At 44.6% G+C, this 27,503-nt stretch overlaps 1 protein-coding gene and 1 pseudogene across 1 annotated transcript; one reads left to right on the top strand and one right to left on the bottom strand.

Annotated features, from left to right (window-relative positions):
- Positions 1-1,872: 1,872 nt before the first annotated feature.
- Positions 1,873-10,522, bottom strand: LOC114047299 (annotated as a pseudogene).
- LOC114047298 (uncharacterized protein C20orf96-like) lies at positions 10,287-26,657 on the top strand. Its single transcript, XM_027868067.1, has 11 exons — positions 10,287-10,303; positions 10,901-10,946; positions 11,764-11,872; positions 13,119-13,246; positions 14,624-14,782; positions 21,739-21,838; positions 23,645-23,802; positions 23,890-23,991; positions 24,174-24,260; positions 24,833-24,951; positions 26,513-26,657. The coding sequence occupies exons 1-11, from the start codon at positions 10,287-10,289 to the stop codon at positions 26,655-26,657; spliced, it is 1,170 nt and encodes a 389-aa protein (XP_027723868.1).
- Positions 26,658-27,503: the final 846 nt, after the last annotated feature.

Here is a 27,503-nt window from a genome sequence, read left to right as displayed (position 1 = left end):
AGAGCAGAGACCAGAGAACATTCTAAATGGGTGTGTGGCAAACTTCTTTTCCCTCCTCTTCTTTCCTTAATTCCTTAGGCTCTCCCACTGTTCACACTTCATTTGTCAGTCCCAGCACTTTCCCTGTAGGGAAAGGTTCAAGTATTTGAAGGGCATGGTCATATGGCAAAGGACTACACTTGTTCCGGTTTTACTAAGAAGGTAGCTCCAGCCCAGGGGAACTTTGGGGGGTAAAATGGACAGAAGTAATTTCAGCTCAATGAAAAGGAAAACCCTCTGAACAATTAGAGCTCCCCAGAGTACAAAGGGTGCCTTGGGAAGGAGTGGGTTTCCAATCCTTGAAGGTCTTCTTTTGGAGGTGGTGGAAGACCACTTGTCTGAGATGCTATGGAGGGGATCCCTGTTCAGGTTGGACCTCAGAAGACCCTCCCAGCTTGGGGATAGGCTTTCAAATATTTGAAGGGTTATCACGTAAAAGACGGGTGAGACATATTTTTTTTTCTTGTCAGAGGGTAAGGCTAGGAGTAACGGGGTTAAGAGTCAAGGAGATAGATTTTAGCTCAGCCTAAGGAAGAACTTCCAAACAAGGCTGCTGTCCAGAAGTGGTATGGGTTGTTCACTCTCCCTCCCTTCTGATAGGGATCAAAGAACCAGTGCTGGAAGTAACCTCAGAGACCATCTGCTCCAACACCCTCATTTTATAGAAAAGGATTCTGGGGCCAGGGAGGTTCAGTGATTTGCCTAAGGTCATAACACAACAGGAAATATTTATACACAAGTAATATCAGGGGCAGGACTTGAGCCCGTGTCTTCTGACTCCACTGCAGGACATTGCCACGCTCTCATTTCCAAACAGATGCCAAATCTTGTTGATGTTACCCTGAATCCATCCCCTTTTCTCCACTCAGGGCCACCACTCTTAGTTGAGGTCATCATCTCTCTCCTGGGCCTCCTAATTGGCCACTCTGTTCACCAGTTTCTCCTAACTCCAATCCATGCTCCATAGAGTAGCCTAAGGGATATTGCCAAACACAGGTCGGACTATGTCACTCTCCTGGTCATGAAGATGCCAGTGGCTCTCTATTGCTTATAGGATCATATATATATTTAGCATTTAAAGACCTTCACCATTCTTCTAAATGATGCCCTCCTGGTCCCCTCTTAGCTGCTAGTATCTCTCCCCCACCCCCCACCCCCCCCAAAAAAGGGAATGATCTTGTGTTTGCTTTGTATGTATTCTGTATCTCTTCAGATGTGTACATGCTATTTGCCTGACAGTCAGTTCCTTGAGGGTGGGGGCTGTTTCATTTGTTTTTGTCTCCCCAGCACTCAGCACAAACTGTACCACATATTAGGCATTACATATATACCCACAGATCAATCACTGCAGAGATAGTGAGCTCTAATAAAAATTATCTCACACATCTACAAGGCTTTAAAATGTACAATCCAATTCATGTTTGCCAAGTTCCTACTGACTGGCAATGTGGCAGAGAGGGACAGCCTTGGAGTCAGATAGGCCTGTGTCCAAGGCCTATTGCCTCTGGCAGGCTTCTGAGGTACATCAGTGGGTACAGCTTCCATATTGAGAGTTCCTGATACTGATGAAATCAGTGGTCTGCCCTCTCCCTTCCCTTTCGCTATGTGCAAAAGGTTTTAATAACATTATGGGGTAGGCAGAATCAGTATTATTATCCCAATGTTATGGATGAGGAAATTTGAAGTCATAGAGGTAAAGTGACTTGCCAAGGGTCACCTAACTAGTAAGAGGCAAGACTTGAACCTAGAGGTTCCAATTCCTCCATAATGGTTTTTTCTTTTTTTTTTTTTTACATGAAATATTTTTACTATGACAAAGATATCATACAATTTTTATGATCTTGGTCTTTCCTTCTTGCCTTTGTACAAGGCCAGAAGAGAAACATTTGCAACTTCTACAACCTTGAATCGGACTCCAGGAATATTACCAACAGCATGACCTTTTTGACCAAATCCAGCAACCAAAACTTCATCATTTTCCTCAATAAAGTTCAAGCAGCATCACTGGAAACAAAGGCAGTGATTTTTTTGCTGTTCTTAATCAGCTGGACTTTCACACACTTCCAGATGGCAGAATTGGGCTGCTTGGCTTCCACACCAACTTTTTCCAAGACAATCCCTTTTGCGTGAGATGCTCCTCCAAATGGGTTGGCCTTCAAGGCGGTGCCCAAATGAGCTTTCTTGTATTGTTTGTCATGCCACTTTTGGTCTTTCCTGTGGCTTCGGAGCTTTCTAGCAGTACGAAGACCATGGCACTTACCCATGCTGCCACCATCCGGGCCGAGAGGAAAGACAGAAGGTTCCATAATGTTTTCTCTTCCATAGTGGCTCTCCCTCCCTGGAGGCCTTCAAGCTGAAGCAAGGTGACCCCATCTAGAGGGATGAATAGAGGAGATTTCTTCTCAGGTTGGATTTTGATGCCTTTTAAAATCCCTTCCAACTCTTGAGATTTTATGATTCTATGGTTTGGCTCATCTCTATGCTCCTAGCCAGTCACTCCAATTTCTGAATGCTTCTTTTGTGTCCCTAGGATTGATCATTCTTCAAGACTCTCATCATGTCACAGAGTGATGGACGCTTCATTACTGCCAATATAAGTGGCACAGAAATGCAGTGGGGAAGCATGAGAGAGAACTCAGGAAGTTACTGGAGAGCAAATCTAAGAACCGTGACCTATTTACCAAAGAGAAGTATTGCCAGCTCATCAAGGAAGTGATGGATGCCAAGGCAAAGGCAAAGAAGGAGTCCCTTGATTATAGGCGTTTGGCTATATTTGATGTGATCATTATACAAGGTGATGAGAAGCTGATTGAGTCACTAAAAGGAAAGTCCTTTGAAATTCAGTTCTATGTTCAGAGTTATTTGACATTTTGCATGAGACACATCACAGTATTGATCATGGTGGGTGTACTTGCATGGAAAGAGAATTACAATGGAAATACAAGAACATTTCAAGAGAAATCAGTAGATTTTACCTGATACTCTGCAGACCTTGCCAACAGCTGAACAGCACGACCAAAAAGAGCTTAGAACCAAAAGTTTTTAAGGAACTTAATTCGATGTGTCAAGCTGATCTCATTGACATGCAGTCAAATCCTGATGGGATTTACATTTTCATCTTGATTTTACAAGACCACCTTACAAAGTTTATTTTTTTATATCCATTTACCTCAAACGGGCCCAGGAAGTGGTGCAGGTCCTATTGGATATCTTCACAGTTTTGGGGGCACCCAGGGTTTTACAGTCCAAAAATGGCAGAGATTTTTCCATCCAGATAGTCAAAGACCTCACTCAGATGTAGCCAGACTTGAAAATGGTCCAGGGCCAAAGGCAGGGCTCCGTGGAAAGAGCTAACCGAGATGTCCAGAATATGCTGACCACCTGGGTGCAGACCAATAACACCCAGCACTGGGCTGAGGGTTTGTGTTTCATCCAGATGATGAAAAATTGAGCCTATCATGAAGGCATCTGAAGAAGTCCCTATGAAGCTATGTTTGGCTGTGAAGCCAAAGTTGGCCTGGCTACTTCTAAGTTACCCAAGGAAGTTATCACTCTAAGAACAGAGGAAGATTTAGAAAGGGCTGAAAGGTAATTGGAGAATAGTCTTCAAGGTCAACAAGACAAAGGCAGTGATGCTGGAAGGGACAGCTGGAATCTTGGGGAGCACCTGGAAGCAAATTCTGAAGTGACTAGACAGATCATTCCCACAAGGGGGGACCTAGGTCTTCCAAACCTGCACAGTGTGTGAGAAAGAATGCCTGGATATCTGCTGTTGCCTTCAGTGTGACCGATAACTCCATGAAAGCTGTGGTGTGGTTCCTGGTAATGAGAATCAGGACTATGGGGTAAGGATTGCTTTTACTCTTTGCCACAGGGCCAACACAATAAAGAGATACTACACAGAAGCTCACAGCAGCTTGCTTATCCAGGCTCCCAAAATGATCAGTCAGAGTCCAGGACACCAGTTCCCTATTTGGGCTCAGTAGAGGCAAGGCCATGCAAACTTGGCCCAGATTGCAATGTGCTGAACAAGTGGTTTTTGGGGAGACAGTTAATAGTTTGCCCCCCAAATCTAATTATTGTGGACAGACCTCTCCAGAAAAAGCAAACACTGCACAGCGTGGCATCCAAACAACCTCCAATGGGAGGGAAAGGAAGTGCTCTTGCATTCAGAAGTGTGACCCCAAAAGATGCAAATGTAAACGAGAGGTAATTTTGTGTAATTCTAAGATGCTATAATAGTTTAGACTGTTGTAACAAATGAGAAACAGACCAGCCTTTTCGTGGGATTGGATCCTAATTAAATATTCACTTTAAAAACACTCCTTCTTGATTTTTTGGGGGGGTGGTGAGCAGGAGTAGGTGAGGTGGGGTACTATGGAGTTAGGGATACCTATTGTAAACAGAGTAACTGAGAACCTGGGCTATTTCATTAATTTATCTGTGCTTAAAGGTACTTGAAGCAGGAAAGGGAGGAGAGAGAATCCAGAAAGGGTGATCTGGGCCCAGGAAGAGATTATAGCTTTAGCAGGATTATAGAGATATGGTAGAATATAAAGATAATCTAATCTAATTCCTCCGTGAGTTTGGGTAAGTCACTTAAACCTCCCTGGCCTAAAGTTTCCAAACTTGTAAAATGAGGGCATCGGACTAGATGGTCACTTCCAGCTCCAAATTCATGGTATATTACAGAGGAAGCTCAGACAGGTTACCCAGTAGGCAGCAAAGCCAGAATTTGAACCCAGGTACTCTGTCTCCCAACCCAGTACTCTTTCTATGATATTTTGAATTCACTCCTGGGCCTCATTTGAAAGGTGAGAGAAAAGAAGAATGACACAGAGGACTGGCTGAGGGGTGTGGGGGAAATGGAAAGATGAGCTGGGATCCTTACCCACCATGGTCTTAAAGCAAACCTTGAGTCAAAAACCACAGAAACCTGTTGAATACCCAACCAAATCTCTATTTTAAAAATTGAAGTTAAAGCTTTTTTTTTTAAACCACAGCCTAAGACAATGCAAATCAATTCAAACAGGCATCAAAGACAGATGCTTTCTAAAACCAATGAACAAGAAAAATATAAAAATGTTTTCGTAATAACACCAACTCCCATTCTTTTGGCATTTTAAGGCTTACAGAACACTTTTTTGGCAGAGATGTCTGCACTGAACTGAGGGATGTATTTGGGGGGCACTGAGCTCAGGAATAAGGATATGTATTTGGGAGGTAGAGCTGAAGGAAGGGCAGAAGGTGGGAAAAGAGGACGCATCTGGAGGGGATGAGAAGTGGAGAGTGTTTTTTTTCCAGCTGGTACACAAACACAAGCATAATAGTTGAGGAATGGGGGCAGATCTATAACCAGGATAGGAAAAGCAGAGCTTGGCTACAGGGCATTATTGAATTTAGAGGGCACCTAATTGATCACAATAATATGTGTGTGAGGTGGGGAGAGACATACATATGGAGGATGGTAAAAGTTGTCAAGACTTCCAGTACTCAGTTCCTCTGGCAAATGTGGTTTTTTTGCCACTGAAGGTACCACAGGGTCTGGGATGTTGGAGTTGGCCATTACCTCTTTGCCAAGCATAGCTTTAATACCCAAGAGCCTCTCAACCAAGTCAGGCTAAGAGTGGGATTCTGAGCATGGGAGTTAATTAATAGGCCTGCAATCTTCTTTTTTTTTATAACATTATTCTTTTTTTTTAATTTTTTTTTTTTTCAGGTAGGCAATGGGGTTAAGTGACTTGCCCAGGGTCACACAGCTAGTAAGTATCAAGTGTCTAAGGTCAGATTTGAACTCAGGTCCTCCTGACTCCAAGGCCAGAACTCTATCCACTGGGCCACCTAGCTGCCTCTTTTTAAAAAAAAAAAATTTTTTTTTTTGGCTTTTTTCTTTTTGGTGAGGCAATTGGGGTTAAGTGATTTGCCCAGGGTCACACAGCTAGTAAGTGTCAAGTGTCTGAGGCCAAATTTAAACTCAGGTCCTCCTGACTCCAAGATTAGGAGGCCTGCAATCTTAAACCTTTCATATGAAGGACAAGCTGGGTAACTCAGCACAGGGGTAGGGATGGGCAGGGATGAACTTAGGCTTGTCCTGTCCCTTCAGAAGGGCCTGGGCAGTCAGTTACCCTACCTTCTCTGCCCCCAGCTGGCCTGAGTTAGTAACCTGGGTTGGCCAAGGGGCCAACCTAACTTTGGCCATAGAAGTGGTATGACTGCCCTGCTTAGTGGCAAGAAGGAGGGGGCATCCTTTGGGGACAAGTGCTTTAAGCTCCTGCTCTCTTGCCTAAAGAGTTCTGTGCCCATTCCTGCTCTGGATATCCCTGAAGATTGGGTGAATGAAATAGGTTCTCAGTCTTTTGCCACCACTTCATTTCCCTGATCCTTCCCCTCCCTCCCTCCATCCCTACTCCCAACCATTAGGGCATTTATCTACTTGGCCTAAATCAGGTCTACAAGTAGGCTCCTGTTCCCATTGCCTTTGAATCTCCTGGGAGGTTCCAGTCCTTTGCCATCTCTTGCCCGGGGCCAGGCTCACCCATCAACATCATCATCATCAACTGTCCAGGCTTAAGCCTGCCTGTGGACAGGAATGGTGATGATGGAGGGGAGAGGACTGACTTTCTTCCCCCTCCCCCTCAGATATCTCAGTTTTTGCTTGGCCTTGTATAGCCTACGTAGCACCTCAACTCAACATGTCTTAACCGGAATTCCTAATCTTCCTCCTAAACATACTACCCTACAAACTTTCCTATCTCTATCGAGGAAACTGCCACCCTTCCAGTCATCTAGGTTCACCACCTCAGTCATCCTTGACTTTTCACTTTCACTCAACCCCTACATCCAATCAGTTGCCAAGTCTCATGAATTTTCTTCCTCAACATCTCCTGAATCGATTCTCTTATTTCCACTAATAGCCACCACTCTACTTCAAGTCCTTATCGCTTCATTCTTGAACTATTTTAATAGCTTTATTGGTCTTCTTGCATCCAGTCTTTCCTTTCTCTAATCCATTTTTCTCACAGCTGCCCAAATAATTTTCCTAAGGTACAGTTCTGGCTATCACCTCTCTTGTTCAAAACCCAGGAATACATTTCCCAACTATTCCCCTCTGAAACTTTATCTTCTTTCAAAGTTCAGCTCAGATACCTCCTTCCTGAAACCTTCCCTAACTCCTTTCTCAAATCACCTTGAATTTAATATTTACATGTATGCTTTAGTTGAATGTAAGTTCTCTGAAGGCAGGGACTATTTTCTTCATCACTGTCAAATCTCAGCTAAAATACCACCGAAACCATCCCCACCCCTCCACATGCCCCCCCTCCCCCGCCCCCGGCCTAAAGCCTACTGGTATGGGACTCTCTTTATTGGTAGAGATGAATGCCCTTCTCTACCTTGCATGAGGTGCAGGGTAGATCTGTCAGGAGGTGAGGGAGCTCCAGGCTTTGTCAGTGCCCCTTTGGGAACTCATCATGCTGGTTCACCCAGCTTCCAACTTTGAGAGAGAAGATGGAAGAGGCCAACTCTACTTCAGGTTGCTGAAGGAAAAGACTCTGGGAAGACATGAAAGGAGCAAGTAGTTTCCATCATGTCCCTATTCCCAACTTGCTACTCTAGAGACTTTGGAGAGTTTCCCCTTGGGTGAGATCCAAGACCCTCTCTCAACTGAGCTGGTTTACCTCATTCCCAATGGGACAGCTCCTTCAATCTGTATTGTCTGGTATATGTTCTCCTATGTGTACATTCTCTGATTTCTGTCTTGTTATGATTTGTATAAATGGGTTTCTTTGTTATTTTCTATGTGTGTTCATTGTGGAAATAGTATTAGGTGGGAAAAGGTTCAAGCCTTGGTTATAGAGCTTGGGGTCCCCATTCCCACCAAAATGACAAAGTGATCAAAAGTTAAATGGAACTCAGTCATACCCCCTAAATGAACAATATTTAAAGAAACAAAAAATATATTTCTAGCCTGGTACTCCCTCTTTCTGAGGACAGGAGATTGGCTTCCAGCCTCAATCTCCTGCTTCCCCTCCTAGAAGGAATGAAAGTCTCCCTTGAAGAAGGGATGGGGGGACAAGAGGCTGGAGATGTCTCTTCTGCCCCCCTTTGAGCCACACAAGGACAAGTCCTTGCCACTGGTGGGTCTCTCTCTATATCTGGGGGTGTTCCATACACTATCTTCTGCAAGAAGCCTTTCTTCCTTAACCTTAGCGTATCCCCTCTGAGGTTATCTCCAATTTGTCCTGGATATGTTTTGTTTGTACATACTTGTCTGCATGCACGTTAGACTGAGCTCCTTTAGGGCAGGGACATCTTTAGTCTTTCTCTGTATCACCACTGCGCTCAGCATAGTGCCTGGTACATAGTAGGCACTAAATACATGCTATTAATATATAATGGGTAATACAGTGCCTAGCATAATATTGCACATAGTAAGAATACTTTCTGAATTGAATGTTCACAGTGAGAGTTGTATGTATGGGCACGACGACAAATTCATATATACCTGCCACTAACTTTATTTGTGGCATTGGGTAAGTTATGTTTACACATCTGAGGGCACTTCTGGCCATACGTGCACAGGAGAGGTTTTAGGCTCTCTACCTTCATCCAAGTCCCTTGAATTTGACCCCAGCAACACTGGGAGAGGCAATAAAGACTAGCAGAAAAATGCTGGATTTGGAGTCAGCTGACCTAGTTCTTAGTTCTGCCATTTACCCCTTTTGTGACTTTGGGGCAGACACTTAACTTCTTTGGGACTCAGTTTCCTCATCTGTAAAATGACTAGATGAACTTCTAAGGCCCCTTTCAGCCTCTAAATCTGTGATGAAGAATGAATATAAGAGAGGCCTCAGCTTTCTGCCCTATCCCCACCTGTACTAACGCCTCCTAAATGGTCTCTTTCATCCCGTTCCTTCCCTCTCCAATACATCTTCCACACAGTTGCCAAAATAATCTTCCTAAAGTATGATCTTACTGTTCTTTCCCTTGCTCAAGAATATTCAGTGGTTTCCTTCTGCTCCTAGAATAAAACAAAACTCCCTGTTTTACTTTTGATTTATTTATTTTTTGCTAGGCAATAGGATTAAATGACTTGCCCAGGATCACACTGCTAGTAAATGTCAAGTGTCTGAGGCTGAATTTGAACTCAGGTCCTCTGACTCCAAGGCCAGAGCTCTATCCACTTTGTCACCTAGCTGCTCCTCCCCCCATTTTACTTTTAAAAAAAAATAGTATTTTATTTTTTCCAATTACTGTAAAGACAATTTTAAGGGCCAATTAAAAAAATTTGAGTTCCAATTTTTTCTCCCTCCCTCCCCTTTCCTCTTCCTAAAACTAAGCAATTTGATATGGGTTGTATATGTACAATCATGTAAAACATTTCCATACTAGTCATGCTGTGAAAGAAGAAATAGAGCAAAAGGAAACACACACACACACACACACACCTCTGGAAACAGTATGCTTCAATATGCATTCAGACTCCATCAGTTCTTTTCCATCAGAGGTCCTTTGGAATTGTCTTGGATCATGTATTACTGAAAAGAGCTAAGTCATTCACCGAACAATGCTGCTGTTACTGCATACGATGTTCTCCTGGTTCTGCTCATTTCACCCTGTTTTACTTTATAAGCTCTTCACAATCTGTCCACCTTTCCAGGCTCATTTCACATTATTCCCCTTCTTGCACTCTACAGTTTAACCTAACTGGTTTATTTGCTGTTCCCCCAACTTGGTATCCCATCTCCCACCTCCATGTCTTTGCACAGGATTACACTTCTTACCATCCTCTGACTTCCTTCAAGCCTTCCTCTAACTGTCACCTTTCCTGACCCCTCCCTCCCCTTTTACCTGTTGTATCCTCCTTAACAACTGGGAATGTTTTTCACTGTCCTTTCCAAACCCAGCACAGAGGACATGGCTTTTCACCAAGCAGGTTCTTGATAAATGCTTGGAAGCGACCTCATGATCCGTTCTATGATTTATCCCTCTTCTTTCCCCCTTCTTTTCTAGATGCAAAACCTCCCAGTTACGGCTCTGGGGTAGGGATGGGGGCGTAGAATGGCAGGGGGCAGAACTCAGGGAGTGTTTGTAGTCTGCAGAACGGGAAACCTCTCCCAACATGGGCACAGCTTTGGGCAATTGCGCTTTTGGCGCAGCAAGTCCCTTCTCGCGGCCCTTAGCCCCGGTCCTGTCTCCTTGGAAACGCCAGCTAACGTAGGCAACGCTTAGAGAGAAGAGCCTGCGCCATGCAGCCACAAGAAAAGTGAGCAAACTGGCGTTCTGGTCTCCTCCACTAGCTTAGGCCTCCCGAGCTGCCGCCGCCGAATCTGCCGCGGGCTACAACGCGCCGCCTCAACCCACACGGCCCCGCGGACACGAGGCCACCTCTGCCTCCCCCGCTCCCTCCCGTACCCCTCTTCATTCTAACCTGCGGAGAGGGAGGGGCGCTTATGGGCGAGTGCGCTTGCGCAGAACTCCCGCCATTCTTTCCTACCTCTGCTTCCAAAGCGCTGAGCATCCCTAGGTGCACTTCGGCAACCAGGGCTCCACCCAGGGGTAGAGCGCATGCTCCCGGCTGAGCCCCCGCCCCCTAGTTCACAAGCACTTTGCAGAAGGGCTGGGGAGAGGAAAAAGGCGCGTTCGCACGGCCTCGCCCATTCTCTCCCAGCCCCCTCTCCCCTCTCAGCCACACGGTGGCACTCAGTCTCTTCAGTCTCCGTTTGCCAAGGGTTCGGATCCTGGGTCCGCCCCATGAGCCTGAAACGCCAGTCTTTGCCTGGGAAGGAGCAGTTATTTTTGGACACTTGTCTGCTGCCTATGGTAGCTGATTGTCTCATATGGGTTTCTTTGCTCTTTTCAGAAAGGAAGCTCACTTCATCACTAGAATCCCCAAATACTATCCCGTGGTGAGTTCGGGGTCTGACTGCTGTGGAGTGGTCAGTGGGAACGACCAGGGAGGTTGTAATGCCCCAAATTCTGACCCAAAAAGTCATACCTGGCCCCATTCACCATCCCAACCTAAAATGCTTTCCTCCCTTACTCACTTAAAGTCTACACCCACCTTGTCCTCATTGCAGGTTCCACTAGATCCAGCTCCTATCTTACCTCTTCCCAGAAGCCTTCCCTGAACTTCCTCTGAGCCCTGACATAGAGTCCAGACCAGGCTTCAACCTTTGATGACTCTGTTTCATGAGTGGGATTGGGTGGAATGGGAAGAGCACTGGGTCTGGAGCCAGAGGGCTGGAGTTCAAATCTTGGCTCTGCCTTCCTAGCTGTAGACCTTGAACAAGTCTCAGCTTCAACCAAAGGGGTATCTTTGTAAAAATAGGGGGATTGGCTAGATGAGTTCTAGTTCAGACTGTATGCAACTCCCTATGGCGTTCTTTTCTCACTGGCTAGGCTGGATTTGAAGAGCGAATGGATTCTTCTGGTTCTTTGTGTTCACCTATTCACCCTAGCTGGGCATGGGCATAATTCTGGATGGAATGCTTGACACCTTTTTTGAGATCCTTTTTTTTAATAGTATTTTATTTTTTCCAATTACATGTAAAGATAATTTTCAACACTCATTTTTTGAAAGATTTTGAGTTTCAAATTCTCCTCCCTCTGTCCTCTCCCCTCTCTCCAATATGATATAGGTTATGTGTGTGCAATCATATAAAGCGTATTTCCACATTAGCTTGACACGTTTGTTTATTGCCTTCTTTCCCACCTGGAAATTAGGATTATAACCAGTGGCAGCAGTCAAAGAAGAAGCCCAGGTTGAACCTTCCTCAGATTAAAGTTGCCTCAGGAAATTGGATGTCAAGGAGGAAGGCCAGTCCTAGACCAGGTGGGCAGAGGTACTTGAACTTGTTAGGATGGAGCAACGTCAAAAAATTTAATAAGCAAAACATTTTCCTCACTCACAGGTGCCTGTGTGCCACCCTAAAAGCCTTTTTCCTTTCCTACAATGAACGAAGCTGGGTTGGGAATGGGGAGAGGACTCTTTTTCATGTCCTTTGAAGAGGTAGGGTAACCAGAGCCTCATCCTTTGAGTGGCTTCAGAATGCTACAGAGACTAGACTACTGGATATACATCATGACATGGTGAAATTGGTGGGGAGGGGGATGAGCAGGGTGAGCTAATATAGAAGGGATGCATAAACTCCTTCACCAGGGCAACTTGAGCCCTGGGGAGCATGTGTTAGGTGTTATCTATACTCACTTTCACATATGCTAAAACTCATGTTCTGCTGTAGCATGCTACCTACAATGGTGCATACAGTTTATTAAACTTGTACTTTAGGACTTGTCCATGTTCTGTGAGGTGGCCTGGAGGTACAGTGGATGGAAACAAGAATACTTAACTTTAAATCCTACCTCAGACATTGGTACCCTGGGGAAGGTACTTAGTTTCCTCATCTGCAAAATGAGGATAATAATAGCACCCACCTTATAATATTGTTGGGGCAGCTAGGTGGCAGTGGATAGAGAGCTGGGCCTGGAGTCAGGAAAACTCACTTTTATGAGTTCAAATCTAGCCTTAGACGCTTACCATGTTTGCCTCAGTTTCTTCAATCTGTACAATGAGCTGGAGAAGGAAATGGTAAACTACTCTAGTATCTTCGACAAGAAAACCTTAAATGGGGTCACAAAGAGTTGGACATGACTAAAAAATGATTGAATGAAAACATAGTGTTGTTGTGAGGATCAAATGAGTTAACACCCAAAAGGCACTTTGCAGACCTTAAAATCCTATCTAAATGTTAGCTATGATGTTGAATTTTCTGCTCTTATCCTATAGAATACTCTACAGGTAATTTAGGAACGGATATATCTCCTGTCTACCTAAACACAAAAGGAAGGATGTGAGTGGCCAGCCAGGAGCCAACTAGTGATTTATCTTTTGACTTAAATTACCAAAGCATGAAGATTTTTTTTTTTAGGCAACTGGGGTTAAGTGACTTACCCAGGGTTACACAGCTAGTAAGTGTCAAGTGTTTGGTCCGAGGTTGGATTTGAACTCAGGTCCTATCCACTGCACCACCTAGCTGCCCCAAGATTTTTTTTTTTTTTTGCTAATTTTTTTCTTTCAGAGTTTACCAGGACAAAATTCACAACAAAGGAGGCAGCTGTCTCTAATGCAGTGAAGAACCAGCAGCAAAAGATAATTGGGAATGAGATGGATCTGGAGAAAATCCAAGCTGATATCCGAATACTAAGAGTGAGTGGGTTTGTGGACAGGAGAGGGCAGGGGAAACTGTTTTAGCACAGTGAGATGTATAGCTGGTTACTGGACAAGAGGGAATATTGCTGCAGATCTGTTGAGGGGAGTGGGGCCATAGAAGGCTTTGGGGAGGGATTCTGTACCATGAGATCTTCTTCAGGATGGAGGAGACTTGGAAGAGTAGCAGAGGCCTGAGTTTCTACATTCAGTCTGGGAAACACATTAGGGAAAATAGATTGGGCATAATTACAGGCAAAGGACATTGGAGATAAGGAAGGGATAACTATGAGTTGTTTGTCCTTCATTCTTGAAGAGGACCATGACATCAAGGAGGTGATACTGTGAAATGCAAGTGAATTGGATTTAAGTGAGGAAGGGCTATGCAAAGTCATCAGCCTCACTTTCTCCTCTGGAGCCATCTGGGTACAGTGGCAAGATATAAATCAGGATGGCTGATGGCTCTAAGTGCAGTGGGAGACCTTGGCCTTTTTAAGCTAAGATCTTTAACAGGTCTCACTATGACTGAGGCAAAGCTCATTCAGTGATTAAGAGTAGGTAAGAAATGAGGCAAAGAATGGCCTCTTCACCTAGTCAAAAAAAAAATTCATTCTGGAAAGGAAAGACTCTCAGGGTTTTTGGTCAAAACAGAAATAATTGCTATTTACACTCACTCTGAGCCAATCACGGTCCAAACTATGACCAAGTGGGGCTTGGCCTGGGACCTACTGTTGGCCAGTCAGTGAGAGCTGATGGTTTGGCTTTAAGGCTCAGTCCTTAAGAAAAAAAAGTTCCAGGGATCAAAATTTACATTCCTTCATCCAAGAGCAAAGCAGGGCTGAGGAGTCAAGAAACAAACCTGTCATAGAAAAGAAGGAGGTGAGAAGCAGATGGGAAATTTAAGGCCAACTCAGTGGCCCGCTGTCCAATGGGACTTTGCTGACCAGTGGATGGAGGTATGTTCTTGGCTGTTCTCTTGCATGGCTAGGAGAGATCTTTCTCTATCACAATACAATTTCCAGCCAAGACCACAAGGGTGCAGGATAACCACTAGGTAACAATCACTCCCTGTTACCCTCTGGACAAAAATCCAGCCCCAAAGGGTGGATTTTTATAGAGGTTTTTAACCTTTTTGGTATCACAGACTTCTGACCCCTTATCAGAATATTTTTAAATGCATAAAATAAAATACATAGGATGAAAAAGGAAACCAGTTTTACCAAAATATAGTTATCAAAATATTAAAAAAAAAACAAAAATACTTCATGGATTCCAGCTCAAGAACCACTTGTCTAGGAGACAATTAGCCCTAGGAACTCCACTGAGACTGTCTAGGTATCAAATCTCTTTGTTTCCTCTCCTTTCTGACTCCCACAGGCAATGCTTAAGTTCAGGAGGGCCTCACTAGACGAACTTAAAAAGCATGTTACGTCCCTCACTATCAGCAACCAGCAGCTGGCAAAAAAGATCCAGGACATAGAAGCCGTCACTGCAGAGAAAGTGCGGAAGCTTCTACAGCAGCAGGACATGTTTGGGGTGAGAATGAGTGACACTGAGAAACTTCTAATCCTTTGGAACTACTTTCCGAGGTGCCTACCCTTCTCTCCCATCTACACTTTGCAGTGTCACCTGCCATATTTCTGTACCTTTTCCCATCTGCAAAACAGGGACTCTTCTTTCTACTTTAGGGTTATTCTGAGGGTAAAATAATATAATCACCATGATCTCATGTTGAAGATTTTTGCTCTAATATTGTTTCTCTTACAGGTGAAGCAATGGGTGGTAGACTGGGGTCAGGAGAAATCTGGGTTTGAATCCTGTCTCTGACCCTCACTATCTCTGTGAAAATAGGCAAGTCGCAACCTTTATGAGCCTCAGTTTCTTCATGGGTAAAATGGGGATAAAACCTGTGTCTTGGTTTACCTCAAGTCACTGGGCAAGTTTGTTAAGTGATTACTGTGTAATCACTTAATTCTTACTCTCAGGAATTTACATTCCAATGGAGACAACATGTATACGACTATATTGATACAAGATATATACAGAGTAGATGGGAGGTAACTTGAGAGGGAAAGCCAGTAGGAACTAGAAGGACTGGGAATGGTCTTTCTGGAATGGGAGGAATTTGAACTGAGTCTTAAAGAAGTCCCAACACTAGTGATTGTGGTGAAGGGGGCAGAACATTCTAGGCAGAGGGGCACAGCCAGTGAATGTGTGGGTACAGGGATAGGGGATGAAGTGTCAAGGAACTGCAAGTAGACCAGGGTTGCTGAATCATAGAGGAATTTAAGGTGTTATAAGAAGGCTGGAAAGATAGGAAGGGGACAAGTTAGGAAGAGCTTGAAATGCCGGTCAAAGGAGGTGATGTTTGATTTTGATAATAGGGAGCCACTGGAACTCATGAACAAGGGGGAAGGAGAGGGTGACAGGTCTATGCTTTAGAAAAACCCCTTTGGCAGCCGAATGGAGGATGGATTAGAGTAGGCAGAGATTTGAGGCTGGGAGTTCAGTTAGAAGGGTAGCGCAGTAGTTCAGGTGAGAAGCGATAAGGGCCTGAACCAGGGTTGTGGTTGTGAGTAGAGACAAGGGAATATACATGAGAGACACTGTGAAGATGGAAACTATAACATTTGGCAATGGGTTGGACGTTGAGGTGAATGTGAGTGAGGAACTGAGGAGGACACTGAGGTTGTGAGACTGGGTGACTGGGAAAATAGTGGTACCATCAATAGTCATAGAGAGGAGGGAAGGGTTTGGAGGAAAAAATGAGTTTTGTTCTGGACCTGTTGAGTTTAAAATGCCTATGAGACGTCCAATTCAAGATATCCAGAAGGGGGAAGGAAAAAGGAATAAGCATTTATATAGCACCTACTATACGAAGCATTTGTTATAAATATTATCTCATTTGATCCTCACAACAACCCTGCAAGGTCACTGCTATTATTATCCCCATTTTACAGTTGAAGGAACTGAGGCACATGGAGGTTAAATGTCTGAGGCTGGTTGTGAACTTAAGTCTATTCTAACTCCAGGCCCAGTGTTCTATCCACTATGCCACCAGTTGCCTCCCAAAAGGCAGTTGGTGATGTGGCACTGGAGCTCAGGTGAGAGGCCAGGGCTGGACGTATAGATCTGGGAATCATCTGCATAGAGATGATAATTTATCATAGGACCTGATGAGATCACCAAGACAGATATTCTATCACCAAGACAGATATGGAATATCACCAAGATATTCTATAGACAAGAAGAAGGCCCAGGTCACAGCCTTGAGAGATAACCATGGTTAGTAGGTATGAGTGCAGAACCTACAGAGGACACAGAGAAGTGGGGCAGGTGGGAGGAAAGCCGGGAGAGAGCAGTGAGGAGAGTCAGGAAAAAATCAAGAAGGGAAAGTGATCACTAGTGCTACGTGCTTCAGAGAGGCTAAGAAAAATGAGGACTGATAAATGGCCATTATGTTTGGCCATTGAGAGATCACTGGTAACTTTGGAAAAGGCATTTTCAGTTTAATGATGGGTTTAAAAGCTGAATGTAGAAGGTATCTGAGGAGGAGGGGAAAAGCTCTTGACAAAGGTTCTCCATTTTTTTTCGGTGCAGTATGAGGCAAGGTTCTCAGCTGAAAAGCTCAGGGAAGGGGGTCCTCTGGGAGGAAGGTTAAGAAGGCTTGGAATAGCCACTGTGGGGAGCAGGATGGCAAACTGATTAGAGAGGAGGAGAATGTTTGCCTTGTTGCAGTGAGGGCCTAGTTGCGGTCAGATGACATAGCCTGGTTGTGGGACTCTAGTCAGTGCAAGCTCTTGGTTTTCTCCAGCTCATATTCAGCAACACCTGAATAAGAGTAAAGGAGGTGAATGTTAAGAGCAATCTAGGGTTGAGCTTGGCGAGGCGTGATCAGTGATAAGTCAAGGGGGCAAGGGATTTAAGAGTAGAGGCTAGTGTAGAGTTAAGTGGGTTCACCAAGGGAGTCAAGATAGGAGAGAGGGGAGAGTATAGCCGGTGTGAGGGTGGTGGCATAGGAAAGGACTGGAGGGACAGAGAGAATGGACATCAAGTTGAAGTCAAAGAACAGAATTAAGGGTTGTAAGAGAGTGAAAGATGAAATGAGAAGAGATTACGATCAGGTGGAAGAATGCAGGAGCTTGTGGACCAGGAAGCGAAATCCTGCAAGGTGATGATAGCAAGATCAAGAATATGACCATCTTCATATAGAACTGTGGTGGGGTGGAGGAGTAGGTTATGGAAATGGAGGAGGCTGAGAAACTTGGAAGTTAGGGCATTTAAGATGGCATCAATATGTAAAAACCTTATTATGAGAACTGAGAGAGACTAGGTACTGAAGCCATTGAGGAAGGGAGGAGAATATCTTGGGGGCTAGTAGGTAGCAGCCACCAGGATCTGTATTGGGTGATAAATTTGTATAGCACAACCTCAGAGGAGGAGAGGGTGTTGAGTGAAGGTGGTAAAGGAAGAGTCTGGGGTGGCAATAGGGGATAACAGCATATTTTAGCCCTCCGACTACAACCTGTGAGTCTGAGAGAGAAAAAGTAATCAGTACTGGAAAGGATGGCAGGGGAAGCAGTGTCATCATGAAGTAGTCAGGTCTCAGTGAGGGCCACAAGATGGAAGGGTGAGAAAGGAGGAGGTTTAAGATGAAAGAAAGTTTGATTAATGTGGATCAGAAATTCCAAATGGCACTGTGGAAGAGGGGGGCAGATCTAGAAAGCAGGACCTTGGTGGGGAGGGAGTCAAGGTGGCCAGGTGTGAGGGATCACCACTGAGTTGAGAATGTGGGATGGGGCTTCAGAATCCCTGGAATGAGGCGAGTACAAGGGCATGGGTGTGTGCTAGCAATTGAGGAGTGAGTGCAGGTAGAGTAACAATGATTGGAGAGAAGTTCTGTGAAGGAAGCATGGAATTAGATTCTATGGGTCCTCCCTCGAGTTTCAGCTTAGCCCAGATGGTGATCTTTTGTCCTGTGAAGCCCCAGCCCTTCCCCAGAGTAGACAAGAGCAGGTGGAGCTAATGGAAGCTTGGTTAGGAGGCTGTGGTGCTTTACTTGCCTTGGAAGAGGCACTGGGGACAGGGGGTAGAAGAGATGTTGTCCCTAGAGGTGCTGGGTGCTGGATAGATGGTCCTGGGATAGAGTCTGACTGCAGTGGGAGAAAGGTTGCAAACCCCTGGGTGCCAGGCTGGAGGTGGGGAAGCTGCTGGGCACTTGGGCAGAGAGTTCAGCCTGGCACCGGAGAGAAGTTCCTGGATGGAAGAGTTGTGAGGATCAAATGACTTGTTTGTAAGACATTTTGCAAATCTTAAAAGCGTTATATAAATGTCATTATTAATTATTCTATACGAGCACTTTGTATACTGCTTACTGACTTTTACATCCATTGTGTCATTTGATTCTCAAAACAGCCCTGGGTGGTAGATAGGTGGCTATTCTTGTTGTTGAGTTGTGTCCAGCTCATTGTGACCCCATTTGGGGTTTTCTTGGCACGGATACTAGAATGTTTTGCTGTTTGTTTCTCCAGCTCATTTTACAGATGAGGAAACTGAGGCAAACAGGGTTAAGTGACTCACTCAGGGTCACACAACTAGTAAGTGTCTGCGGTCAGATTTGAAGATGAGTCTTCCTGATTCCAGGCCTGGTATTCTGTCCACTGCACCACCTAGCTGCCCTGTGGTAGACAGGACAGGGATTATTTCACCCATTGAAGAAACTGAGGCTTATATTACTGAGTTGCTTGGAGTCACCTAGGGAGCAAGTGACAGAGCTGGGATTGGAAAGAGAGAGAGAGAGAGAGAGAGAGAGAGAGAGAATCTCATTCCGCTTAACCTTAGTGCTGTTGTTCCTCCAGGGTGCCTGTGCTAATACCCTCCCAGCTGAGCAAGCCTCACTAACAACTCACATTAACACAGTCCATCAACCTTCACTCCTCCCGAGAGCTGAAGGCCTGAGTTAGGCTTGGGATAGACTAGGAGCCACCCACTCCCAGCCCCACAGGGGCCTTTATAATCTTTAAACTGAGAGCTTATTGAGGGCAGGCACTGTCTTTTTCCTTTCTTTGTATCCCCAGCATTCAATATTTAGCACAGTGACTATGATAAGGACCTAGCACAGAGTAGGTCCTTAATAAATGTTGACTGACTGACAAGTAAATTTTCCATCCCCACTGTTACATCTATTTGTATTTCTATGTTTAGTGACTATAATAGGTAACTCTTTGTGGATAAGTCAGAAGGCTTCTTTGTCTCCTCTGGGAGAAATTTAGGTGACCCCGGGGTTTAGAGAAATACAAGGTCGAAGAGAAGAGAGGCATTTGAGCTAAAGAGAGAGAAAAAGGCAGAAAAAGTCAAACGTTTCAGTCAGAGAAGTAATTTGTCCTCTGATGAGGACAGACCTCCTGGCAAGCTTTGGGAGTAAGCTTAGCTTGGAGAAAGAAGGGGAAACATGGATTCGTTAGGGAACTAGGAGTAAGGACCCCAGGGTTAGGGTTAGACTGGACAGATTGGATTGAGTTGTTGAAACCAAGGGCACCGGGAAGAGCTAATCCTATGATCCTCTGAGCTAGACAAGGCACACCCTCTGCAGCATTTCTACCACTAACAGCCTTTCAAAGTGAGGTCCTATGTTGAACCAAGCCTCGCCTGCTAAAATACTCAGCCCCAGCAATAGGAACTCTTTGAGTGTCAGTCTGCTTACTGTTCCACTTACAACAGTGTTCCTACAAAATGAATAACAACAATAATAATTATAATAAAAGTTCAAGTTTGCATAAGCACTTTTCTCACAACATCCCTTTGAGTTGGGCAGTGCCAATAGGAGCTATGGTTTTCAGAGAAGGAAACTGAGACACTGAGTGATGAAATGACGTGCCCATGGTCACACAGGTAACCTGTAGTAAACTGCCGAACCATCAGAACTCAAACCCAAGTCTTCTGCAAAGGACATACCTTTCCCCTCCACCCTCACAGGCATGGGTAACATTTCTCCTAACAGCATGTTTTTTTGTTTTAGAAAACTTATTTAGTATTTTATTTTTCCCTAGTTAAATGTAAAAACAGTTTTTAACATTCATCTTTAAAACTTTGAGTCCCAAATTCTGTCCCTTTTTCCCTCCTTCCCCATTGAGACGGTAAGCAATTCTATATAGGTTATACATATGTAGTCATGCAAAACATTTCCATAGTAGTCATGTTGTGAAAGAAAACATAGACCAAAATTTAAAAAAAAAAACCTCAAGAAAAATAAAGTAAAAAGAAGTATGCTTCAATCTGGATTCAGACACCATCACAGTTCTTTCTCTGGGAATGGAGGGCATTTTTCATCATAAGTCCTTCAGAGTTGTCTTGGATCATTATATTACTGAGAATAGCTAAGTCATTCATAGCTGCTCATCTTATAATATTGCTGTTACTTTGAACATAGTACATTTCACTTTGTATCAACTCATGTAAATCTTTCCAGGTTTTTCTGAGAGTACCCTGCTCATCAGTTTTTATAGCACAGTAGTATTCCATCATAATCACATACTACAACTTGTTCAGCCATTCCACAATTGATGGACATCCCCTCAATTTCCAGTTCTTTGCCACCAGAAAAGGGCTGCTTTAAATATTTTTGTACAAATTGGTCCTTTTCCTTTTTGTTTTTTATGTCTTTTGGGATACAGACCTAGTAGTGGTGTTGCTGGATCAAAGGGCAGGCACGGTTTTATAGACCTTTTGGGCATAGTTCTAAATTGCTCTACAAAATGGTTGAATTAATTCACAACTGCACCAGCAGTGCATTAATGTCTCATTTTCCCCATATCCCCTCTACCATTTGTCATTTTCCTTTTCTGTCCTATTAGTCAGTCTAATTAAGTATGAGGTAGTACCTCAGAATTGTTTTAATTTTCATTTCTCCAATCAATAGTGAGTTAAAGCATTTTTTCATATGGCTATAAATACCTTTGATTATATCTTCTGAAAACTGTTCATATCTTTTGATCATTTACCAATTGGGGAATGACTCTTATTTTTATGAATTTGACTCTGTTCTCTGCATGTATGAGAAATGAGGCCTTTATCAGAGAGTTTTGCTTCAAAAAATTTTTTTCCCTACACTAATATCATGTTTTTGTGGAACCATTTGGTGATGTGAGGTGAAGATATACCTATTTCCATATCTGGATACAGTCAGGTCCTGGAGTATTCGTAGAATCATCATAGCTTCTCACTTGGGCGACACCAAAGACACTTCCCAAGTGGCCATCTAGCCTTTTCTGGGACCTGTCCAGGGATTGCCTTACCTGTCAATTGTCTACATCCATGTTGTTGCTACTGCCTACAGTAAATTGACTAATTTTTGCTGCATTTTGACCTGAGTGCTGGATGACTCACGGTGAGGAGGCTCACAGGGGAAAAGTGTTGGCAGAGCCATAGCAATAACTGGCAGGGGGGGGGCAGAGCCTCCTCACCCACACCTGCCTCTGTGTCTGTGCACGCAGACTGTCATTGGCACTCTAGAGGACGCAAACCACAAGCAAATGCAAGAAATGAAGAGCAAGCTAGAGAAGTGGTCGGCACAGGCAAAGGTCAAAGTGAATGGTGAGTGTCCCTGTGGCGGTGGCATACTCTTGGCCTTGTGGCCCTGGGTTGTCTCCTGTGGTCACAGACTCATGTGGTTTTAGGCTAGAAGGGGCATTTGAACCTAGACTGTCAGAGCCAGAAAGAACCTTAAAGCATAGAATTCAATTAGGCAACAAGATATTACGTGCCTACTATGTGCAAAGCAATGTGCTAAGTCCTGCAAACCTAGAATGAATAAGAGAACATAGAATTTTGGAGCCAGAAAGGCCCTTAGGACTTAGAACCCAATGTCAGCTGGAAGGGATGTTTATCTAACTCTCTAACACTTTACATGAGGAAACCGAGGCTCTAAGAGAGAGGTGATTTGCCCAGGGTCACACAGCCTGTTGATGGCAGAGGTGGGACTTGTGCAGGTCTCCTGATTGCTAGTCTAATTTCATATATATTGCCTCATATTATTTTATATGTTTTATCTTCAATAATTAAACATAATTACTGAAAGCAAAGTCTGTGATTTCCATTTTTCTGGTATCCCAAGTGTGAACCCTTTTCTTTCTTTCACCAACATGCCCCAGAACCTGACTTGTTGATGTGACTTTCTTCTGGTTCCTTGCTTCCCTACATGTGCTGTCTGAGATGTACCCAGCACACAAGCTTGGCCTGCAGAAGAGACAGGCTTTTTCTTTCTCCTTGGAAGCCGTGTGGCCTCTGAGATCACTGGTCTTATTCACTGTCCCCTTCCCTGAGCTCCAGGCCCCCATGCTGTTTCTACTCTCTAGATTAATGTTATTCTTATTTCTACTCAGTGCTCTCTGGGGACTCTTTTGCCAAATTTCAAAGAGCAGGCTCTCATCTCATTGATGGGACTGCGTTAAGCAGCAGACACTGGAGCCGTGAGACAGTGGCTTCCTTTTCCTTGGCCTTTGTGGTTCATCTCCCTGTCTCCCTCTGTTCAACTTAACCTGTCTCCTGTTGCTTAAGTTGTTGGCATGTCCCCCTCCCCAGGAGAGTTGCTTAGTACAATCCATGTTTCATAGTTAAATAAAATGGACAACTCTTTCTCCTAGTAAGAGCAGAGTATGATACTACATGGGGACACAACTTTATGTGTGATAGATGCTTGATAGATTTATGTTAACTGAATGCAGTATTGCCTGTACCTTCCTAGGAGGAGAAGCAATAGGAAAGACAGACAAGTTGATTTAGGTGACCCCAGCCTTCTCATGACTAGAAGTTTCAGAAGGATGCTCTCAACAGAGTAGACAGGATTTTTTTTACTCAGACCTGACTATGGTAAGGGAAGAGGGGAGGATCACCTGTGTTGAAGGTCCCCTCTCTACCATAACCCAACTTCCCACTGCAGGGGAACCAAGGAAATAAAAGTTATCTTCTATTAGAATGTAAGCTCCTTGAGGGCAAGGGCTATCTCATTTTTGTTTTTGCATCCCTAGTGCCTAGCATAATGCCTGGTACACAGTAGGAGATTAATTGAAATAATCAATAGGACTGTTCTGAAGCAGAAGAATGGAGTTGGTCTATAAATTATGTCAAGACTCCTGCAGACTACCTTTGCCTGGGAAGGAGGGCTGGTGAGGCCCTGGATCACAGAGCCTATCCATCTCTGCAGTGGAGTTAGCATGACATAGAGGGAAAATCCCTAGATGAGAAATCAGATTCTAGTCTATTCTGCCACCAATTTGCTGTGAGATCTTGGATAAATCATTTAATAGCTTTAGAGAAGTGGGCTTATGGCTGAGGGGTGTGACCTTTGGTGCAGGGAGCTTCCCTTTTTCTTCTCTCCCTCCTTCCCCCAACCTTCACTAGACCTGGAGCAGCAGCTGACAAAAGTGAAAACGAACATTCGTAAGGCCCAAGATGAACTGAATTTCCTGACCACCTACATGGACCAGGAGTATCCAGTTAAGTCTGTGCAGATTGCCGACCTCATGCGTCAGATCCAGGAGATGAAAAATAGCAATGAGGTAAGGGTTCTCCTGCCTCTTTGTTCTAGGTGCCTCCCCAAGGGAGGCCCCAGGGCCAGGAAGTGATTTTTTTCTCTTGGCCACCAGGATGAACTAGAGGAGTTGCAGGAGATATGCAAGGATGTGCTTCAGACATTGTCAAAGAAGCTGATGGTGAAGACAGAGAAAATCTTATATGTCATGGCCAAGGTGAGCAGTAGGTCCTATGGACCTTCTGAAGACCCCACCCATTGGTGGGAGTGTGACTGGGAGGCACTAAGGCCTCTTTTTCCCTCCCCACCTCTCTGCATTAGAGAGGTGCCTGCTGCTTGTGGGAGGGGCCTTTAGTTGCCACCTGTTTTGCATCTGGCTGATCTCTCCCACCTCCACAGAGAACCATCCTTCCCTATCAGGCTGCTCTTATGAGGAAGACTCTAAGTAACCAGCGACTCTTGAAGCAGATAGTCCAATTCAGAGTGGTGAGTGAGACCCCAGAGAAAACAGGGATTAGGAGCGGGCAGTCAGACACCAATGACTTCAGCTCGAGGCTGAGGGCTATAGAGCGAATAAGCCTAGAAGGTCTACTGGAAATATAGAAATGGAAGCATTCTCTTGACTGTCCTCTTTTGATTAGGATATTTGAAGGATTTGGGGCAGTACTTGGGACCTCAGGAAACAATCCTGCCCGGACCTCTGGTGATGTGAACGACTGACTAGCTTGGGGCCTTCTTCATCACTCTAACCCCCAGTAAATGATAAAAAACACTTGTTTGGGGAGTGTGTTGAGAGACTCTTCATTAAAGCTCACCATCCATCATCACCCTCTTGACCATCACCATCCATGACCACCTGGGAATTCTTCTACCTTCTTGCCCTGAGGGAGGTCACGCTGTCAGGAATACAGACTGATAGTGACAGCCCATTTTCAAAAATTTCTTTGTTTCTACTTTTTTTTTTTTAAACTTCCTTTCTCCGGGATACCTGAATCTCTCCTCTGGAAAGGAGACAATCAACTTTCTACTCCTTTCCTCCCACTTCTCTGCCCCTTCAGCACATTGACCGTATGAAGAAGGAACTTCCCAGGCTAAAGGGCCAGGTACGGGACCTCCAGATGCAGAGGAAGGACCCACGGGAGGTGGTCTTTGCCAGTGTCCTGCTTCGGAAACCCAAGTATGTGCTGTAAACAGGTTGCCTGGGATACACTTGCTCTGGGACCCTGACCCAGTAGTGGGAATCCCTTCACTATGCTGAGGAGGTAGTGGGACAGAGGGGCAGGACCGCTGGAAAGGAAATCAAGACTCTTGGGATTTATTCTTAGCTCTTCCACTAACTGGTTGAGTGATCTCGAGGAAGAAGAAAGTGAGAAGCCCAAAGAGGCGAGTGGGTGGATTAGTTGTTTTTAGAAGAAGCAGCATCCCTTTGCTCTTTTCAAATGTTACACTTTATCCATCCCATTTGTTGGGCCTTGGAGAATGGAAAAGTTTCGGTAGGTGGAGTAGGGAAGAGAAGGAGCTCATACCAAGCCTAAGAGAGAACATAGCAAAATGCCTAAGTACAGGAAAAAGGCAGGATTGGATTGGAGGAGATTGGGAGGCCATTCCATGGGGACTCAGGAACCTGATAGTGTTCAAGTTCTTCCACTGACAGCACCATGCTCCTCATGGCCTCATGGGCATCATACCTAAATATTGTTCCTGTCCTAGGACAGCAAACCTAGCAAGTCACTTTCCCCAAGATTTTAGATTTAGATTTTTTTAAGCCATTGCTCCATTTGTGGAGAAATTTGGTGTGGGGGTTTGGGTTTTCTTTGTTGTTGTTGTTGTTGTTGGATAACTCTTGGAGTGGGTTTAGCCTTTGGGGATGGGGCTTCTCTGTTGTCCCACTACATCCTTGGTACCAGCCTTCTTTGAAGGAAGGGCTGAGAAGGCCCCTTACCCACGTGGCCCCACCTGCCCATCCTCCTGAGACCTCTATCTGTGGGAGCTTTGTTCTAGAGATAACCACTCACTGTAATGTGCTTAATCTTTCTCCTTCCTCCCTCGGCCTTCCACCAGGTGTACTCCAGACATGGATGTCATCCTCAATATCCCTGAGGAAGAAATTCTTCCCTTTTAGCCCTGGCACAGGATAGGACTCTACCCTGGCTGGTCATGTCCGACATCCCTTGTCTTTCTCCCAATCATCGTTGTTCTCCATCCTGGGAGCTATGTTCCCAGCTTCATGTAGGACATCTTAGTCCATTTAGAGGAGTTTTCAGCAACTTCTTCACCCTCTGATTTTTACCTCTTTTTCACTTGATGCCACACTTTCCTTTTAACTAATAAAATTAGATTTTCATTTGGTCAGCATGTGATTTACAACTGTCAGGGGGAGGGGGTGTTCTGGGGTGGCCACAATAGCTGTTCTGACTTCTCTGCCTCTCTGTTGGTTGTGGGCTCTGAGATCCTAAGCTCATTTTCAGGTCTTTGAGGCGAGGGATTGGTGTCCAGCGACGAAGGGCCACCAACAGACTAAAGGGGACGTGATCCTCTCCCTGCGTGTCAGATAGACTTAGTAGCTCTCTTTGGTGGGGTGCACTGTTCCATTTCTACTTGGACAACTCGGTGTTATAGAAAGTAGATTTGAAATTAAGAGATCTAGGTTCAAATGGCAGCATAGCACTTTACTGCTTGTGTGGCTTTAGGTAAGTAACTTCACCTTAGTTTCTTTGTCATCTGTGCATCTCCTCCAGCACTGGAACTTCAGCCTCTCCCTGGCATAACCAGGTACAAAACCAGTCCCTGTGGTGCCCATTGTCAGACGGACAAGGGAGAAGTTCAAGGAAGCTGACTTCAGTGATCTGTTTAAGATTGTTGTCTAAGGCTAGTGTTTCCTAACTCTTTTCAACCTGTTACCCATCTGGGATCGTTTTATGCCATCTTCTAGGGTCCAGACAGCCATCTGTTCATTCACAGCCCTTGTCTCAATTCCATCTGTATGGCATCTACACGTAGCTATGTACACAAATACAAACAATACTAGAGAACCACTCAGAGACACTCAAGTTTTATAATCTTCATTACAGAGCATGTGTTTCAGTGACGTACTTTTTTTTTTTTTTTTGGTGAGGCAATTGGGATTAAGTGACTTGCCGAGGGTCACACAGCTAATAAGTGTCAAGGCAAGATTTGGGCTCAGGTCCTCCTGACTCTAGGGCCATTGCTTTACCCACTGCACCACCTGGCTTCCCCCTCAGTGGCATACTTTGTTAGAAACTTCATTACCAGTGGTAGACGTAACTCTGGAAGGGACGTGGAGACCTTCCTAGATATAGATTCTTTTTGTGTACTCTCCAATTAAGATAATAACTTTTAAGATAATTCAGGGCCCTGATACTGGTTCAGCTATTCCCTCTATACTTTAGTCTTGATGAGTTAGTTTGGCCACAAAAAAAAAAAGTTCATCACTTGGTGGACAGCTTTTCTGATGATGAGCTTCAGACACAGGCCCTTTTGGGACCTGTGTTCTAAGTCCTGTCAGCCCCACTGAAATCCTCTGATGCTTCATCAGGACAGAGCCCAGGGTCTGTCGGGTCCTTCTGGTACAGTAAAGAGCAGTTATTCTCGGCATTATTGTTAACATCTAGAGAGGGCTTTAAGGTTTAGAAAATGCTTTCCTGAGGCCCCTTGGCCTGCAAGAGGTAGAGATGGTATTTCTGTGCCCTGTGAGACTAAACATAGCAG

This window comes from Vombatus ursinus, unplaced genomic scaffold, assembly GCF_900497805.2.
Source record: "Vombatus ursinus unplaced genomic scaffold, bare-nosed wombat genome assembly UNPS02014786.1, whole genome shotgun sequence".
Lineage (NCBI taxonomy): Eukaryota > Metazoa > Chordata > Mammalia > Diprotodontia > Vombatidae > Vombatus > Vombatus ursinus.
The sequence above is the reverse complement of the archived record's forward strand: the minus strand, read 5'-3'. Positions and strand labels throughout refer to the sequence as shown.